Raw genomic sequence first — 19,940 nt, forward strand, 5'->3', positions numbered from 1 at the left:
TAAATCATATAGCTCCGTGAAACAACTTTACCGAAAACAAATGTCTCTCTCTCTTTTTTAAGCATATTAATAGAAAGATTAAATTATTACGTTAGCAGACGTAAATTATTACGTATTACAGAGCATATGTAAAAGTGCTTGAAACTTACAAGCAAAAATGCAACGCAATTTTACTCCAAAATTCATTCACATTCATTTAATCCGCAAAAACTTTTACAAGGATAAAACTTGTATAATCCAGAAAAGATTTCAAATAATAATCTGATTATACTATCCATTACGTTTAATTATCAGTGGATTTTCAAGATACATTACCAGATAGCGTAAACAGGGTTTCTTAAAAATTTTTCAATCGCGAATTTTGTGGGTCCCCGTAAGTATTGCGCAAATCCGACACACGCGTGAGTGAAACTGTCAATGTTTTCACTTGTACTGTAATATACTATTGCAGTTTTAGGTTATTAACTTTAATTTTAAGACATAGAACAATGTGAAAATGCTAAATAAGTAACAGACGAAATGACAGCGGACGTGCAAAGCAAAGAAAATGAACATTTATATTATTAAAAAGAATACGTCGAAATATTTTTTTTTTCTTTGTCTGTATTGTCTTATCTTTATCTATTTTCAGATATATTGTGTAAAAATATTTGGTAATTGTAAAATTATTATAATAAGTTAAAAAAATATCAAAACTACTAAAATTTTTGGCGACCCCCTGCTGCAGGTCCCACGACCCCCTTGGGGGTCGCGACCCACAATTTAAGAAACGCTGGTGTAAAGAAAAAGGCTCTTCGTATTTCTTTTAACTTTATTTTTATATGTCTTTAAGATGGAGTAATTTATTTCTGCGAAAGTAATTATTTTTCCTATGCCTAATATTTTACTACAATATTTCCCAAAATTATTCTGTATACAGTAAATTAATTACTTATCTTGAGATATGCGTAGTGCTGTGTGATAAAGGTGTCCCAAAAAATTCATATACAAATCACAGAAAGAAGTGAGATGCGACGAAATTGATACGAATGCATCAAGTTATAGAAAATTATTAGATATTTTCAATTTAAATATTATAACAGGCTCTTCTGGTATCTAAAAAAACCTTTTCTTCGTTTATAACCATGTTATTGTGCAACTTTTAAGACATTATTTCAATGCATACTATAGCTACATCATTGTGCAACTTTTATGACATTCAATGTTTCTTAAACGCGTGCCTATATTTAGAGTTAAAACCCAACATCTGTCTTGTCTTTGAAGAAATAACCTTTGTTTCATTACCTTGTAAAGTTCTTTTATATTAATTTGTAAGGATTATGTTAATTTTATTAACAGTTAAAATTTGAGTTAAACTTCCTTTCCTATCGCTTCTTAATTTCAACTTACCACTTCCGCCCAGAACGTAGTTTTAGAATCACGTCTGAATGTAAATTAAGGAAGAGCGGTATTTAACCGCGAAGTTCTACTGTTTTAGTCAAAGAGAACCAGAGATTTTGGTTAGTACATGTCCGCCTTTTTAGGCTACTCTCTCTTAAGGCTACTCTATTATTACGCTCGGCCGTACTTTAGGCCCTTGATAGCTTCGCAGTCAATTAGCGTTAAGGCACCATCTCCATTAGAAGTTTGATAGCTTCGGCTATATCTCTTTAGTTAAGATTAGTTTAGTTTAGTTCTTAGTCTCTTAAGTTCAAGCCCGAGTGTCGGCTTTATTGCACAACTCCAAGACGGAGTTCTGTTACATCTGATTGGAATAACAAAGGGTTATTTCACCCTTCTATCTTGTTGTTTCCTGTCACACGAACTCAAGCGATTATGCGCTTAACAGTTCTTAAGATTCTTCACATCCAACTGTAACTTAAAAGGACACAGTACAGAATTTTTACAAATTAATCAATTATTTTATGTTTGAGACTTTTATTGTCACCTCTCCTTTCCATTTTCCCAGATAATGTTCTGCCTGTCGAAGCCAAGTTACTAGGTTGCTAGAACAGATAAAATTTGCAATCTTCGGCCTTGCATCATAAATGACGATAACTGAATCTCTACGTCAGCTACGCTTTGAGCCAACTTCGTGTTAATTGATCTGTGTCGCCTTTGGCTACTAGCTTATTTAAATTAAACTTTACATTTGACTCAGTTTACTTTAAGTTATCTTATCTTGCCAGAAGTGGTTGGCTGACTTTTAAGCACCAAGTGTGCCTTTTGTTCTTATTTAGTTTTAAATAAACGATCTTTTACATCCTTATCAAGTTTCAGTTGTCAGTTAGCCATAATTCATTGCCGGTCTATCTTAAGTTTGGTAACACATTATGATACCAAAGAAAATTACTAAATTATGTATCTTGATTATACTATTGTAAATGTTTTCATAGTTCAATGTACTACAAAAGTTTTCATACCTGGAAATCCAGGAGATCCATCGAATCCTCGTTCTCCTTTTTCACCAGGAACGCCAGGTTGTCCTGGTAGACCAGGTTCTCCTTTGTCGCCTGGTAATGCTCTCGCACCTGAAGAAGAAAATTACTATCAGGTTTTTTTTTAAAGGGGGGGTGGAAGAAAGAAAAAATGAAACTGGCGTAGCATCCACTACTGTCAGATTTGGTTGTTTTTCATAATAGGTTTTAAAATTTATTGTTTCTTTTGTTTCGTTTAATGGAAAGTCTGAAAAACCTTTTTTTTTAGACTAAGTTGTGATTTTGTTAATTTGTTACTTGGTTTCATTAATTATTTGTCTTGTGTTCCACTCTCTTTATCTTTCAGTGAGCTATCTGGCTGCTCAGATTTTCGAAATGAAGAGTTATTAAAGTCTTGGAAACTAAGATAATCGTATTTTGATTGTATGAAGCAAACATTGCCAATTAAAATTTATCGCAGGCTATCAGATTATAGCGTGTAAATTCAGAGGCAGACATACACATAAATAATTTTACAATCTTTTCCAAAAATTACATTTGCAAAATATTGCTGCTGATTATTAAATTATTCAAATGCCAGCAATAATTACACCTTTATTTATAATTCAGAATAGCATAATAATTTGTTAATTTGCTAACATTCTGTCATTTTCCTTTGCTGCTCTCTTCGTTTTCCTGACGCAATGTTTGCCCAGTTCAGATGGTGAAGAAATTCTGTTTACAAGAATATGAGATATAAATACATTTGATGCTTATTTTCAAGCTATGATTTAGAGCGGATTGCTGTTTGTCACAATTTGGTAAATTTCCTTCGTGACAATGAATAATTAGAAATTGATAAGTGAAATGCAGTAGATAGGAGTACATTATTTTTAAGCCTCTTTACTGTATGATTTAAAAATTCCATTGAATTTGTTAGCTTCATAAAAACTTCGATTCTTCGTGGATGGGGAGATTTATTCACAATTTAAGGCTAATATAGTATCTTCTATAATATAATTATACCACATTCACGCAGGATGTATCATATTGTTATGGGGATTAATTTAATTCAAAATATCTATTTGGTACAGTAGTCGTAATTCTAGGCTTTTCGTAGAATCTTCAGAAATCACGGATTTTGTCCATATGAGCGGATTATTTAAATTTTCTTATTAATTTTCTTTTTCATAATTTTTTTAAAATTTGAAAAAAAAAAATGGAAAAAAAATGAGAAAAAAGAAAAATATTTGAAATTATGTAAACCCTCCAAAGTTTATGGACATGAAATTCCATATCAAAGGATAGCTTTCCCATTCGTTACACATGGTTTGGATGTGCATTGGAAGAAAAGGAATCAAGATACTAAATGAGAAGGTCATTTTGGAGTCATTATAGTAACAAATATACCTCTTATTTATGGAATTTTAAAATTTCAACGTCAAGCACATAAGGTCAGAGGGTTAATATTATTTTTCTGCGCAGATGAAATAGTCCATCACTTAATTTGACTGAAACCATCAGTCATCAGAGATGTTCCTCTGAGCTTGTCTCAGTCATATCTGAAATCCCTTAATTTTTCGAGAAACTTCTGGTACTGATTATACATAACACTACAGTGCAACTCAGTTTCTTTCTTAGATGCTCCTCAATGTGCAGTGCATTTCAGCTGCATTTTAACTTCGGGAAAAACTAATAACACCGTGAATCTACTGCTTAGCAGAGAAATCGATTCCATTACTCATCGTAAAACGCGTGTTCCACAATAGGAACGGTTAAAATAAGAATCCTCAAGAAAAATTAGCATGACATATCTAATTTTTGTTCTTTTGTATATACGTACTAAAGTGTTTTCTTCTTGCCCTTTTCCTTTGTAGGCTCTTCGAAACTTTATTACAAACAGTCTGCGCAAATTGATTCTCCAATGCATAGCATATTCAGCCAACGTGGTATGTTCGAAGATCTTCGGCTCAAAAGCTGATATTTCTTCACTGCTTTTAGTTGAAAAATAATGTTTCAAAGTCATTCCTATAATACGGCGTTTGAATTTACTTATTTGAAATAACACAAATGGAGCCTACCAGTAGCTGAGCGGTAAAGTCACTGAACACTAGTAGCTCCTCCGATTGGGTTCGATTCCAGGCGAGTGAGCTGGCTGCATGGGCTGTTTCGCGGTTTTTCTGTGTGTAACGTGGATACAAGCCAGTTTCTATTAGAAAATCCTCCATAAAGGCATCTCTCCTTTTAGGCAGATAGTCTCGTGAGTTTTGCCATAATTAAATAAACCAAAAAATGACCACATTTCCTAAAAAGCGTGTTATTTTGAAAGCAAGTTATACAGTTTTTTATCGTCTTCCTCCTCAGTGTATCAAAACTAGTGCACAGAGTTGTGAGCTCTAAGGATCACATGTATTAAATTAATTTATTTTATTTTATTAAGTTTCGATTAAATTTAGAAAGTTGCAACTAACCAGGTGCTCCCGGGAAACCAAGGTTTCCTTTATCTCCAGGTAGTCCATCTTTTCCCGGTGGTCCAGTGAGTCCAGGTAGTCCTCTATCGCCTTTAGGTCCCGGAAATCCTGGTAGTCCAGGTATACCAAGATTACCTTTCTGACCCAGAAATCCTGGGAGTCCACTATCTCCTTTAGCGCCTGGTAGACCAGGTGCTCCGTCGAAGCCAGGTGGACCTCGAGGGCCAGGTAAGCCATCCAAACCCTATTTAGTCAAAAATACAGAAATTTATTACATCCTATACTTTAAAGTAAAATCATTCAGAAAAGACATTCAGTGGAAAAAATGACACGAACTAGGAATTATTCGTGAAAGTTTGAATGCTACGAAATTTAGTTAACAAGGTGTCAACATGTGAGATAAAATTGATTTTCAATAGCAACAGTTATTGCTCTTTGTTAATAAGATGACATTTAATATTTCTACGGTTTGAAGTTCCATATATATATATTTAAGTTTTAAAAATTACACTATATCCTTTAAGTCAATGGTTCTCAAACTCTGATACGCGGACTCCCAGAGGTATGCGAACAACTTTCAGAGAGCGTAAGCAATTCTCAAGCAAACATATATTTTTAAATATTTTTCATTTCTAAAGGAAACTAACATTTAATTTCTTGAAAAATCTTATCCTTTCTCTACAACATATGCTTGGGAGAATTGTGTTTCATAGTGAAAGAACAAAAAGATAAGTACTGCAAGAGATTAAAATATAATACCTGTTTGAAAATTTTGACCGAAAAACTATATATATAAATTTCTGATCTTTGTGAAACATTAGTTCTAAATTTCTTACTTTATATATATATATATATATGAAAGCAATATCAAGTGATCCTATTACAGAAAAAAATTGAGGATTCAAAATCTAAACTCATATTTATCATAAAAAATTTTATTACAAAAATATTACTTTCGGGCTAAAGCTTGGTTTTATTATTCGTGAAGGAATTAATGAAGATTGCAGTGTAAAAGACATAGCACATTTCCAGTCATTTTATAGTAAAAATTTAAATTTCCTACTTTATTTCAGCATCACAATCAATGGTAATCCTCAATAAATAAGGAAGAAAGTTTAAACAGTTTTCATATACACTGAAATGGCAAAAGTCATGGGATACCTCCTAATATTTTGTCGGTCCTCCTTTTGCGCGGGGAAGTGCAGCAACTAGACGTGGCATGGACTCAACAAGTCGCTGGAAGTCCCCTGCAGGAATATTGAGCCATGCTGCCTCTATAGACGTCCATAATTGTGAAAGTGTTGACGGTGCAGGGTTTTGGGCACGAACTGACCTCTCGATGATGTCCCATAAAAGTTCTATGGGATTCATGTCAGGCGATCTAGGTGGCCAGATCATTCGCTGGAATTGTCCAGAATGTTCTTCTAACCAATCGCGAACAATTGTGGCCCGGTGACATGGCACATTGTCATCCATAAAAATCCCATCGTTGTTTGAGTACGTGAAGTCCATGAATGGCTGTAAGTGATCTCCAAGTAGCTGAAGGTATCCATTTCCAGTCAATGATCGGTTCAGTTGTACCAGAGGACCGAGTCCATGCCATGTAAAAACAGCCCATACCATTATGGAACCACCACCAGCTTGAACAGTGACTTGTTGACAACTTGGGTCCATGGCTTCGTGGGGTCTGCGCCACACTCGAACCCTACCATCAGCTCTTACCAACTGAAATCGTGACTCATCTGATTAAGCCACGGTTTTACATTCGTTTAGGGACCAACCGATATGCTCACGAGCCCACGAGAGTCGCTGCAGGCGATGTCGTGCTGTCAGTAAAGGCACTCGAGTCGGTCTTCTGCTAGCATAGCCCAAGGAAGACAAATTTCGCCGCACTGTCCTATCGGACACGTCCCTCGTACGTCTCACATTGATTTCTGCGGTTATTTGACGCAGTGTTGCTTGTCTGTGAACATTGACAACTCTACGCAGACGTCGCTGGTCTCGGTCGTTAAGTGCAGGTGGTCGGCCACTGCGCTGTCCATGGTGGGATGTTATGCCTGAAATTAGATACTCTCGGCACACTCTTGACACTGTGATGTCGGAATGTTGAATTCCCTAACGATATCCGAAATGGAATGACCCATGCGTCTAGCTCCAACTACCATTCCGCGTTCAAAGTCTGTTAATTCTCGTCGTGCGGCCATAATCACGTCAAAGCTTCTTCACATGAATAACTTGAACACAAATGAAAGCCCTGCCAAAGCACTTCGCATTTATACATTTTCTACGCGATACTACTGCCATCTGTATATTTGCGTATTACTATCCCATGACTTTTGTCACTTCAGTGTATTTAGTATAACTATGCTTTTACAATTGATTAGAACTACTCAAAACATATCTAGGTCTTTTATACCTCGGGAATTTCCTCTCGGAGTTATAGTTGATATTTATGACAGACTAAGGGTACAATCTAAAAATGTTTGGAATAACATACATGTATTTTGTATTAACACTGTTTTATAAATACCTGTAGATTTTTCAATAAATAATTGATATATGGAATGATTATTTTACAGACAACTGTAACCAATACAATGATATTACTTGTTCTGTTCCTTTAAGTAGTTCTTTCCCACAAGAATATCTTTCCTCCATTACTTTATAAGCTTCTACACTACTGGCAGCATGAAATTCTATCTTGAGTCAGTTGAGAATCCTGAATTACTTTGCTATCAGTCCGAAAGTTTATTTTTTCCGCTAGAATGCTCCTTGTGAGGACCAAAAAAGGTGAACATCTTTCAAAATCAATTCAGAGTCTATTCGTGCCAGTACTTTTCAGTGAAACATGATCAATAACTGCCACAGTTTCGAGGACGGATGTCGCGTTGTCATGTTTCAGAATGACATGTTTAATGGAAAAATTTGCACTTTTCTTGTAAATGGTTTTCCGAACTTACTCGTATAGTACATTGAAATAGTATTCAAACAGTATTAATGTACAGTAAATCACTGATCACTACACATTTCTCTTGTTTGATTCTGTGAATGAAACTCCTTGCAATGACACTGTTTGACCGATTTTCATTGGAGAGGGAATGTTTCATGAATTCGCAGCTTTCCTGAAAAATGCTTACTGAACAAATATTGATGAATGAGCTGCAGGCTGGTTTTTTAAATATACCAGAACTGATGATAAATTTCTACAAACCATGACTCTTATGTAACCAAACATTTCATCACTAGGTGATAAGTGCCTGACGCCATCTTGAATACTGTAGTTTGGGGAAATGGTTAGTAAATAGTTGGCAACGTTCACCACTATCTATCGAACATATACAATTCAATTCGGAATAGTTCCTAAACCGAAACCTTTTTAACTGGGTTAACAGAACAAAATATCGGCGCTTGCGTGTTGTTTCTTGTATATTACATCAAAGCTCATATAACACTTTATACCACTGACTGTAAAGCTGGTCTACAAATGCATTCAGTCATTCGGAACAAATCTATGCATCAATGCACCTCTTGTCATGACAGGTCAACGCGGTGAGAATATGAGTAACCGAAAACTGTTTCCTTTCAGACTACGATGAAAGAGATTGAAAAGTAGGTCACATCTGTGACTTTGTTACGCTGATATAAACTCAAAATAAACCAAGAAACAAGACTCCAAAGACGTTGCATTAATAGGTACGTAGAGCGCAGGCATAAAAGAAACTAATCAAAGCACACTAAAGTCCTTACTCTGTTTCCTTTCAAACCAGATAATCCTGGTAATCCTGGAGATCCTTTGGGTCCTGGTAATCCTGAAATGCCAGGTCGTCCTTCAGGTCCTCTTTCTCCTGGAGGTCCAGGAGGTCCTGGCAGACCTACTCCGGGTAGACCATCATCGCCGCTAGGTCCAGGTAAGCCATCGAAACCTAAGGAAGTACAGACAAAGAAATCAAATACGTCTCTAACATAAAGTATAATCTCCGAATACAGATAAGGCTGAAAGTCTGCTTAGAAGTTTTTTAAACTCGGAAAAAAGTTCAATCATTCTCATCAAAGAACATAAAAAGTACAGATTTTGAAGTCCACTGTAAAAATACCTGAATTCGGAGCATGCTTCTTCTACCAGCTTAAAATAACAATAAAAAACATTGAGTACTTTTAGCAACTTTATGTGGTTGCGAAATAATAATATACACATAAAAGTACACAATACGGACAATATAAATATGAATAAACTTTGAATTTGCTGTGAGCTAAATGTCCTTCATCTGCTTGGATGCACTGTTCCAGGCGATGCAAAAAAAAAAAAAAGTTTCAATGGCATGTTTTAACATTTCCTGTGGAATAGCATGTACTTCATGGCTGATGTCAATTTTCAGTTCATCAATCGCCCGTAATCCATATGCAAAGAATGTCTTTCAGATAACACCAGAAGATACAAAATTGTGCATCTGAGAAGCAGAATGGACAAATCGATAAAGCAAAAAAGAAACGATCTGGGAATATCTGTCGGAATGCAGCCATATCTGTTCTTACTATTGCTATCCTTTTGTTTGACCCGAAACTGTGTCCACTAATTAACGCTGGTGATCTTCGCTTCGCCGTTGAACCTCTGGAACGCAACTTTTAGTTGAAGGTTTCCGCTACAATATATAACTGTACCGAACAATAGTGTACTGTACACTAATTGCTTGGCTCCGAACTCTTGTCGGATGTAGGCATTCTACACATGTGTATGTGCATTCTAGCAGTATTATCGATTAGATTAGTAGATATAGCATGCGCCATTCTGTATAAAAATTGGCTTAGAAATGTTAAAACACCGTTTTAACTACAAACAAAAATTAAAGAAAACACGTATGCGTATTTTAGGGGGGGGCTGTTGCTTATTTTTGTTTGTTTGTTGAATGCTCTAACCGCATCTTTCAGAAATTTAATTATTCGCATAATTTTTCACCACTTGTTTTTCCGCATGATAAAATTACTAAAAGTAGGTAAAAAAGAATAAAACAAAGAAGGAAAACAAGCGAGTTTTCATGTGGTGTTTATAATATCTCATACTGCGCAAAAACATGTTTTCGCACAATCGCAGAATAATAGCAACTGCATGTGTTGATGCACTGGTCGGGATTTGATACTTTTATATAGGCTAGTTAATGCTATATTGCAAGAACCTAAGATTAAAACCAGTAAGAAAAATCACATGTACGTAACCAAATTTGAAAGTTCTAATGTGGAAAGTATTGTTAAAACAAGAAAATTGAGGCTTACGCCTCGTACGAAGAGGGAATATCTACGAAGCTAATAGACAGTGACAAAAGCACATTATAGAGTAGAAAAGAGCTTGGCTAAATTCACCTGTTTTGGGCAAAACTGAATTTACATGGAGTTTTCAGTTTTCGTAACTAAACAAACTGTCCTTATAGCCAATAATAGACGACCTGTTTTTCGCAACCTTCTGTGACTTTACAACATTCATCAATAATATCCAGCAGTTCATAACAGAAAGAGCGAGCACCCCAGTCCAGAGATATTTTCCGCCTGTGAACGGTTGGTTACCGCGTCTTAGAGTCTTCGAAGGAAAGAACCGCAAAGTTAGGAAATTCATCTTTTCTTGTGAATTTTTTTCTAGTTAATTTCTGTTTAGGCTTTCTGGAACGTCTGATCTTAGGAGGAGGTCTTGGTGCTTTTACCATCTCCGGTAATTTCACATATCCGTGAAAATTCACGGGATGTTATTTTTGAAGGTAGCCTTGTCCTTCTTTTCTAATTCCAATATACAGGTTAAATGTTATTATACACACTTGAGGCAACTTAGAGTCTTCCAACAATTCATTTGTTTGTGTCCAAAGTGCTAGCAACGGTATCGCTGTACGGGTAATCTTCCAGCTTTGTAGGATTTCAGTCTGGGGAGTCGTTTAACTGCATTGATTTTTATTAACATGCGATGTAGCCAGGAAAATGTTTAATTTCGCATATTTTGCCCTTGTATGGCCAAGTACTTTGCCCTTGTATTGTTTTCGGAGTGTAGCTTCAGATAGTTGCGGGATCCGGACGATACACGACTAGTCTATGTAAGCCGTCCGGCTGTCCGGACCTGCTCTCACCTGTCACCACCTGTATTTCATGATGAAAGTACAAAGTTTTTAAATTTCATGTCTCCTCGTAAATTTCTTCACTAAGGGCTTCATTTTTTTTCACTAAGCCATTCGAAGTGCAGTAAATGCATCAAAAATTCCCTTTCCCTTTGTGTCCCAAGGAAGTTCACAAATAGTAACCTTTGTAAGGATCTTAAGTTTTACTAACGTTTATTTTATTTTAAATCTTTACTATCACTTCTTATATTCTACTTCCGGCCAGAATTATAAGCGTGAAGATTTTTATGCAAAGTTTGTCTGGCGAACGCCAAGTATTTAAGTGTGGCCTTTTTGCCAAGCGAGAGAGAGGAAGCAGTTAGTCAACGCAGGCCGCTTACCTTAGAAGTTACGCAGTTGCTGTTTGCCTTCCAGGCCAGAGGTTTTAATCCTCTTGATAAATTAAACGTATTGTAGTGTTCACAGTCTCTGTGCTACATACGCTTCCTGTTATTATAAGGCCAATCTTCCACGTGTATTATTCTAGAGTTAAATTAGAGTTTATTTTTATTTTTATACTTTTACGTTAGACCCCGAGTGGCGGGTCATTGTATTCCGAAGTACGGAAGTTATTGTATATAGAGAAAAATAAAGGGTTTTTGTATACCCTTCGTCTGTATCCTGTCTACTTACTACAAATTAGTGAACATAGCTTTAGTAAGATCTCTGTTCCTAGTCAGGTCCTTGTATGTTCCCGAAGAAGGTTACAAGGAACATTGAACCTGATAGTGGCGCCCAACGAAGAAGAATAACCATGGCCGAGTTTCAAGAAGAACCTGTGCTGCCTGCAGAAACGGCTCAGAATCCAGAAATGCCAGCTGCCGCCCTGGAAGGATTCGGTTACATCGTCCAGACCATGCGCGCTTCGATGAAACCAGAAGCAACGTTTAACGGAAACTCACCGGTAACCAGTTTTTTGGAAAAATTGGATGACCACTTCATGCTCTACCCCGTGCACGAGTTTCAAAAAGTTACCTTAGCTACCAGCGCTTTGAGGGGCCAAGCGCTTAACTGGTTCAAATGTATAGGCAGAAGTCTCTTGGGTCAAGCAGGAAGTCCCACCTATACTTACGAAAATTTCAAGACTGCCCTACTAAAAGCCTTCCCTGTTGTAAGGGATCGTGCGAAATTAGAAACGGAACTTTTTAGTATATATCAACAAAGAATCGAAAACCTCTCGAGCTTTATTTTAAGAAAAATTCACGTTTTCAAGCTCTTGTATGGAAACCGTCCGGATCCTGAAATAATTCAAGTGATTTTGCCGAGGTTACTGCCCCAAGTGCAAGACTTTATTGAATTAAGAAATCCGACTACACTGGAAAAGTTATTTGAGCTAGCAATCCAGTTTGAAAGTAGAAGAACGGCGGACGTCGAAAGAAGACGCCAATATCAACAGCGAAACCAATTTGGTACGCCAAGACTACAGCAAACTCAAGCATACGGCTACGGAGAAAAAGCGAATCAGTGGGCAAGGAAATCCGAGCATTCAAAAACAGCCGGCGAACGTCGACAGTTGAATAGCAACCCAGGAAAAAAGTCTCAAGGCCAGGGGAAAAAGAAGGAAAGCACGGAAAGGAAAAATAATTTAAACTAAAACGGATTTCTGCTGACGAGAGGGTGCGGAAATCCGAAGGCCACGAAAACCCCTCTTCCTACAAGTTAAATACAGTAATGGTGAAAAATTTGACTCTTCTGAAGATTGAAGTCTTGGTGAATAATATCCCAGCCACCGCACTCCTGGATACCGGCGCGCAGTGTTCCTGTGTGGCAGAACAGTTTTTTAGGAAGTATTTTCGCAAATACCGCATATATAATGCGGATAATACAACAGTGTTAGCGGCGCAAGGAGAAAAATGTAAGTGCGTAGGTAAAGTACCTTTGTATATCCGTATCAAGGACGAACAAATAAAGGTGATGTTTTTTATAGTAAAGAATCTGCAAGCACATTTAATCTTAGGGATAAATTTTCTTTCAGACGGACAAGCAACACTGGATTTTAATGAAGCGTCCCTTAAGCTGACAATGAGACCGGTTCGTACTGAAAAGGCTGAACCGCCGATGGTAAATCTTGACCACCTGCCTAATGACGAGCAAGATAGAATCCGACAAGTGGTAAGTGAATTTGCTTCGTTATTTAGTGATATTCCAGGATTTACTCAGGTTACTAACCATAGTATTGACACCGGAGATGCATTGCCAGTTCGTCAAAAACCATACCGGTATGATAAGAATAAGGAAAAAATTATAGAATGGCATATTACCGATATGCTACGTAAAAAAAACATAACGCCCATCTCAAGTAGTTATGCTAGCCCGGTGGTTTTATGTAAGAAAAATAATGACTATCCTTTGGAGCATCCAAAAAGATGGAGATTCGCTATTGATTACCGTAAATTAAATTCCATAACGAAATATCCGGTATATCCGTTACCGATCATAGAAGAAATTTTAAGGAACATAAAATCAACCAAATTTATGACGACTTTAGACTTAACGACTAGTTATTTTCAAATAGGGGTGAGGCCTGAGGACGTGCCTAAGACTGCTTTTATAACCAAGTCTGGCACTTATGCATTTTTGCGTATGCCGTTTGGCCTTTCAGGGGCCCCAGCAACATTTCAGCGATGCATGGACATTGTGTTAAGACCTGTTCTTGGAAAGTCCACATTTATCTATTTAGACGATATCATTATTACTAGTGATAATCTAGACCAACATGTACAGGATTTAAGACAGGTGTTTTCTTTATTAAATGAGGCCGGTCTAAAAGTTAATGTGGAAAAGTGCAAATTTGCAGCCCCTGAATTAAAATATTTAGGTTACAAAATATCGCAAAAGGGGATCGAGACAGATGAATCAAAAATAATCGCTGTACAAAAGTATCCGACTCCAAACACGGCAAAGAAGCTCTCTTCTTTTCTAGGACTTTGTTCATATTATAGGTCCTTTATAAAAGATTTTGCGGCTATCGCTGAGCCATTGTTAAAATTAAAAACGAAAAAGACAAGATTCTCGTGGACGGCCGAAGCCAATAGTGCTTTCGAAAAATTAAAACAAGCATTAACGCAAGCCCCTGTGTTGAAATTTCCTGAAAAGGATGAAAATTTAGAAATTTCAGCGGATGCTTCGGATTATGCGGTAGGAGCGGTACTTTCGCAAAATCAGCAGCCCGTGGCATTTTTTAGCCGAACTTTAAATCAAACACAAAGAAACTATTCCGCGACCGAGAGAGAGGCACTTGCAGTTCTGTTAGCAGTGCAAAAGTTCCGAGTCTATATTGGAAAGGCGCCGATAACAGTATACTCTGATCATGCGGCGGTAACTAGATTGTACTCAGGGAAAAATTTATCCCCAAGGTTAATAAGATGGGCACTCAAGCTGCAAGAATATAATCTGGTAGTCAAGCATACCCCTGGAAAGGAAAATATCGTAGCAGATGCCCTATCAAGGATTAAAATAGAAGAAAAAGGCAATACCGTAAAGATGGCAATACCGTAAAGATGGCAATGCTGACAGCATGTACAATAAATTCCCGAGAAACTGTAATAACCGAACTGGGTAAGGATCCTGAGTTTGGAAGTATTTATGAGTATTTGAAGGATCCTGAAAATTTTAGCCACCAAGATATTGTGGCGATAAGAAATAGGGCGGCCCATTACGAACTAATAGATGGTCTATTATTCTATACAAAAACTACGAATTCCAACAACGAATTTCGACCTGTTATCCCAGCTAGTCTTAGATTAAATATCCTGCAGGAGCTCCATGACAGCCCTTTAGCTTCTCATGCTGGTATTCGAAAAACTATCCAACGCGTACGCGAGGCAGTCTACTTTCCTGAACTGCAAAAGTTAACAAGGGCGTATGTCCAGTCCTGCCCAACATGTCAAGCCGTTAATTATATTAATTTCCGCCCGGCCGGGTTTCTAAATAGTATTAAATCCGAATTTCCAAATGAAATAATTGGCATCGATTTATTGGGCCCTTTCCCAAAAAGTCAGTTAAATAAAAGTCGCTATCTCCTTGTTATGGTTGATCATTTTAGTAAATGGACCGAAATAGTTCCCTTAAAACGAGCCTCCGCGAAATTAGTTACTGATTCTATTTTAAATAAATATATTTTAAAATACGGGGCGCCCCTAAAAGTTATATCGGATAATGGTCCTCAATTTGTAAGTAATATATTTGAAGACATGTGCCAAAAACTGGGCATACGTCATTTAAAAATGGTCCCGTATCGGCCGCAATCAAATATAGCGGAACGGGTCAATAGAAATATAGTGAAAAGTATCCGTAGTTATGTTAAAAATTTTCATAAAAGCTGGGATAACTATGTCAATGAATTTGCTTTCGCCCTTAGGACCGCAAAACATGATACAACGGGCAAAACTCCCGCTGAGTTATTTCTAGGCAGAAAGATTATAACACCGTTAGATAAATTATTTTATGTGCAACAAAGAGCCCCAGAATTTAAAATGGGTGATATAGAAAAACTAATAAAAGAAGCAAAAAAGAATACGGAAGTAGCACAAAGAAAACAGAAGCTATATTATGATTTGAAACGACGGGGAGTAACTTATAAAGTAGGGGATGAAGTTTTAAAAATTAAGCATTCACTTTCTTCAGTACCAGAAGATAAAACTGCCAAATTTTTTCCACGATTTGAAGGACCATATGTTATAGAAAAAATAACTCACGCTGTTGTAGTGTTAAAAGCCAGAAATGGTGAAACCTGTTTCGCAAACATTGATCAAATCAAGCCGTACTTCGATCGTAATAAAATGCAAATCTTTTCAGATCTTTTGCAGGATCCGGCACGGCAGACACCGCAGGTACAAGTTCCAGAGGTGGAAAAACGACAAGTACAAGGGCAAGCCAATGAGAGACAGAAGCAAGTGAAAAGAAAATTGCCCCGCGGAAAAATTGAAGGTAACAAGAAAAAGAAGCCGTTCCACCGTCCAGAAAACAGAGTTCACGAACACCCCCAGAATGAAGAAGGGAGAAGGACGACGTATGTGAAGAGGACCAGGAGAAATGACGGCAACTATAACCCGGCTTTAAAACGGAAGATCTACTCATCCGACAGAACTCTCCGCAGCAAAAGTCGCCGAACTGCGGAAGGGCCATCAGCGGCGGAGGAAAAAGTACAAGGAAAATTTGAACGGCCAACAACGAGGTCCAAGCAGGATCACGACAGAAGTTTCCCGGTTCCGCCAAGACCAGCTGCCTTCAAACGGCCAAGACCACAAGCAGAGGAGAAAAGGAAGGTGTTCAAGGGTGGCCGAACTGGTGAAAAACGGAAGCTTCCAGAGGAAAGCACTGAAGGGCGAGCCCGTACAAGAAGGAGGATAAACCAAACTACTATCTGCAGGACCTTTAAAGACTGGGCCCAGAAAAGGATGTCCGAATATTACAAAGATAAGTAAAATTTTATGTTACTTTGCAAACTTAAGTTAATTATTCATTCTTACTGCAAGTGGCAGATTTCAAGAAGTTTTACCTCATGCGAGGTCTACCTTTATCGCCAAAAGGGCGAGAAATGAGTTGTTACCGATTTTGGTATTATGTTTTTCAATTACTCGCGCGTAAAACTAAAGTTGATGTATAATAGCGTTGTGTAAAGACTTAAATATTGTAAAAAGTTATTGTATAAATTTTATTTAAAACATTCTAGCAAGAGAGAAGTTTTAGTCTGAAAGACTTTTTGAAATGTATTATTTCAATGTAGAAAGAATTGGCACTTGCTTTGAAAAAAATAGAAGTTAACAATGTACTACTAATGTATGTTTTCAAATCTGTAAAATTAACGGCATGTTGATATGTTCTGTTATTTTAAATGTTAAGAAATACCGTGATATGGTAAAGGTGAAAGTAATGTTAAAAATTTGTTATTCGTGTGACTGTAAAGACTAAATCATGGCGAATATGTGTTAAAGGTTGAATGATATAGTTAGGCTCTCTGACGCTACACTTTAGAGTTAGCCACTTTTAGAATAGTACCTCAGGGTTTAGAGTTGAAATTAGGGTTTGTTAAGAGGTCTCGTTATGTTGAATTTTAACACGTTAATGTTTGGATTGTAGGAGGAAGTGTGGCACACGTAGACAGAAACACATTCGTGTTTGGTGTTCTTTTACAACACATGTCAGAGAGCACGGGGAGAGATAATTAAAATAGTCATGAATGAAATAAGAATGTTAAGAGCACTATAATTGTATATGTTACTTGCCATGTCATTGTGTAATATTTCATTAAACTAGTTTTCCTTCCAGATCTCTGGAAGGAACCAGAATTGAATAAAAGCTCCTGGTTAGATGCAGTACAGATGAAAAAAAAGATTGTTGTATATCCTGGGAGCTGCTATTGTAACAAATTTCTTTCTTTTAAATTTCTAGTTTCTATCGAAGTTATGTTTGTAAAAGATTGGCCTCGCGTTAGATTCTAGAGCTAAAAGTTTTCAACAAGGTCGTTTTAGACCTCAGTTTCAAACTAATTAACTCTGGCGGGAAGTATGTAAGGATCTTAAGTTTTACTAACGTTTATTTTATTTTAAATCTTTACTATCACTTCTTATTTTCTACTTCCGGCCAGAATTATAAGCGTGAAGGTTTTTATGCAAAGTTTATCTGGCGAACGCCAAGTATTTAAGTGTGGCCTTTTTGCCAAGCGAGAGAGAGGAAGCAGTGAGTCAACGCAGGCCGCTTACCTTAGAAGTTACGCAGTTGCTGTTTGCCTTCCAGGCCAGAGGTTTTAATCCTCTTGATAAATTAAACGTATTGTAGTGTTCACAGCCTCTGTGCTACATACGCTTCCTGTTATTATAAGGCCAATCTTCCACGTGTATTATTCTAGAGTTAAATTAGAGTTTAGTTTTATTTTTATATTTTACGTTAGACCCCGAGTGGCGGGTCATTGTATTCCGAAGTACGGAAGTTATTGTATATAGAGAAAAATAAAGGGTTTTTGTATACCCTTCGTCTGTATCCTGCCTACTTACTACAAATTAGTGAACATAGCTTTAGTAAGCTCTCTGTTCCTAGTCAGGTCCTTGTATGTTCCCGAAGAAGGTTAGAAGGAATATTGAACCTGATACCTTTAACTATTTTTCTTCTTTTTATCAATTTGGATGTTATGTTGGTCTTCAAGGGAGTGGAATTGCACAGTTTTTGGCCTAGTTATTGTCGAAATCCAAAAGGATAAATTCTTGCTTTATTGTGCCCATACAAATTAAACATTGTGGGAACAGTTAAAAGTCCTAATAATCTTCCCACTGAACACCAGCTCTAGACCAGAAGATTGTAAAAGGTTTTTGTTTCGGCTGAGTGCCAGTGTTAGCTTCCTTCCATATAACTCCATAAATTTAATAAAAGGTAATGGAAGCTGAGCTGGCATCTTCGGCGAAATCCCGTCGCTTTCTTGGTTAGTTCGGTCACCTTTAGCTTGGTTAGCAGTAGGTAACATTGCTAGTTTCTTCGTTTTCTCTTTCTTTCTGCCAGCAATGGATTTGAGAGAAAGATCTTTGGTTTTGCTAGCTCCTGATAAGGTAACAGGAATATCAGCCGAGCTCACGACAAGATGGCAGCAGAATCGTCTCTTTTATCGTCATCTTCTTGGCTTGATGGAAATCCCTCAGGGTACATAAAGAAAATCCGTTGTCATTTAGAGGACAATCTCCATTTGCCCCAGATTTCCTTCAAGCGCTTTACTCAGATGAACTTGGGGTTGTAGGTCCTCTACAAGCATTGACCAAAAGTATTGTTCTTCTAGTTCACATCTATAAAGGAACTTCCTCGTGAGAGGAAACGCTGAGCAGAAAATGGTCATGAACAGGCATTTTGAATTAATTAAAAACATTATAGAAATATCAGTCATTATTGAAATATGAGCTTCCAAAAATGCTTATATTGCGCAGCGATGTAAAACCTCGAATTGACTGGTAAGAAATAAAAACACAACTGACTGTTCTATTGCTAGAAATCAGCTTGCCAAAACATGCAAATACAGCTGATCTTTATATGTTTAGAACTTTTTTACCTGAATTCGCTTTTTATGACCTCTTTTATTCTCCGAATCATTTTCAACCCCCGGATATATATCATTCACTCGCGTATTCTGTTCCCAAATGAATTTTCATGCAAATAAATGCAATGATTTCAAATGAATTTTCATTTGCATTTCATGTGATATACTAAGTAGATCTAACAACTATTTCTTATTGTTAGTAAATAACAGTGGTATATGTAGAAAATAAACCTTCCTTTCCCATTTTGAATGCCTTTAACTATTCTCAGCAGTTTTAGATTACAATTTTAGCTAGTCCTTATGAGAATGTCATCATTTAAATGGTTATTGTAGACTTTATGCATTCATTCCCTGATGTGTAAAACAAGTAGTTTTTTGTTAACTAATTAGGATAGTTTTTGGAAGAATTTTCTGCATTATAGTTTTTATTTATAATGAAATATAGATTTAAATATATGAATAAAATATTCAGACTTTAGGTCTGTCGATCAGTTAATATCCGAAATCATATACAAAATCTCCAGATAAAATAAATAAAACTGGATAAAGAAAATAAGATTTAACATTTTCTAACTTTAAATGCTTACACTGTTTTTAGGACTAATCAAATCATATTCACTCAAATAGTTAAGACATATTCAAAGAGTTTCTATTAATGTTTTATATTCCATTCTTTATTTTCCTTTAGTTTTAATTTTTGATGATTCTATTTTCCTTCGTTACCAACAGATGGAGCTATACGTTTGCGTACTGTTCGTAGAATATGATGTGTTGCTAACACTATATAGAAGACTGACTTGCTTTGATTATTTCCTCAACAATATTTAGGTTTTTATACACCAGTTAACATCCAAAGAATAATGCGCAGCTAAAACCTTTGAAATTAATATTGTCCATGTGTTATTTATCGTGTTAAATTTCG

The 19,940-nt window shown here is 36.7% G+C and overlaps 1 protein-coding gene across 1 annotated transcript in view; it reads right to left on the reverse strand.

Moving 5' to 3' along the window:
- The window catches only part of LOC118188606 (uncharacterized), a 271,758-nt gene that overhangs the window by 22,851 nt on the left and 228,967 nt on the right, over positions 1–19,940 (reverse strand). Inside the window, exons 29-31 of the mRNA XM_085823594.1 lie at positions 8,615–8,790; positions 4,868–5,111; positions 2,403–2,510 (exon numbers count right to left, since the gene is read on the reverse strand). Of these exons, the coding sequence (XP_085679720.1) occupies positions 2,403–2,510; positions 4,868–5,111; positions 8,615–8,790 (528 nt within the window). The remainder of the gene's footprint in view (positions 1–2,402; positions 2,511–4,867; positions 5,112–8,614; positions 8,791–19,940) is intronic.

Source organism: Stegodyphus dumicola, chromosome 1, assembly GCF_044657685.1.
Source record: "Stegodyphus dumicola isolate Sdum_Otavi_A_Nest chromosome 1, ASM4465768v1".
In the NCBI taxonomy this organism is placed as follows: Eukaryota; Metazoa; Arthropoda; class Arachnida; order Araneae; family Eresidae; genus Stegodyphus; species Stegodyphus dumicola.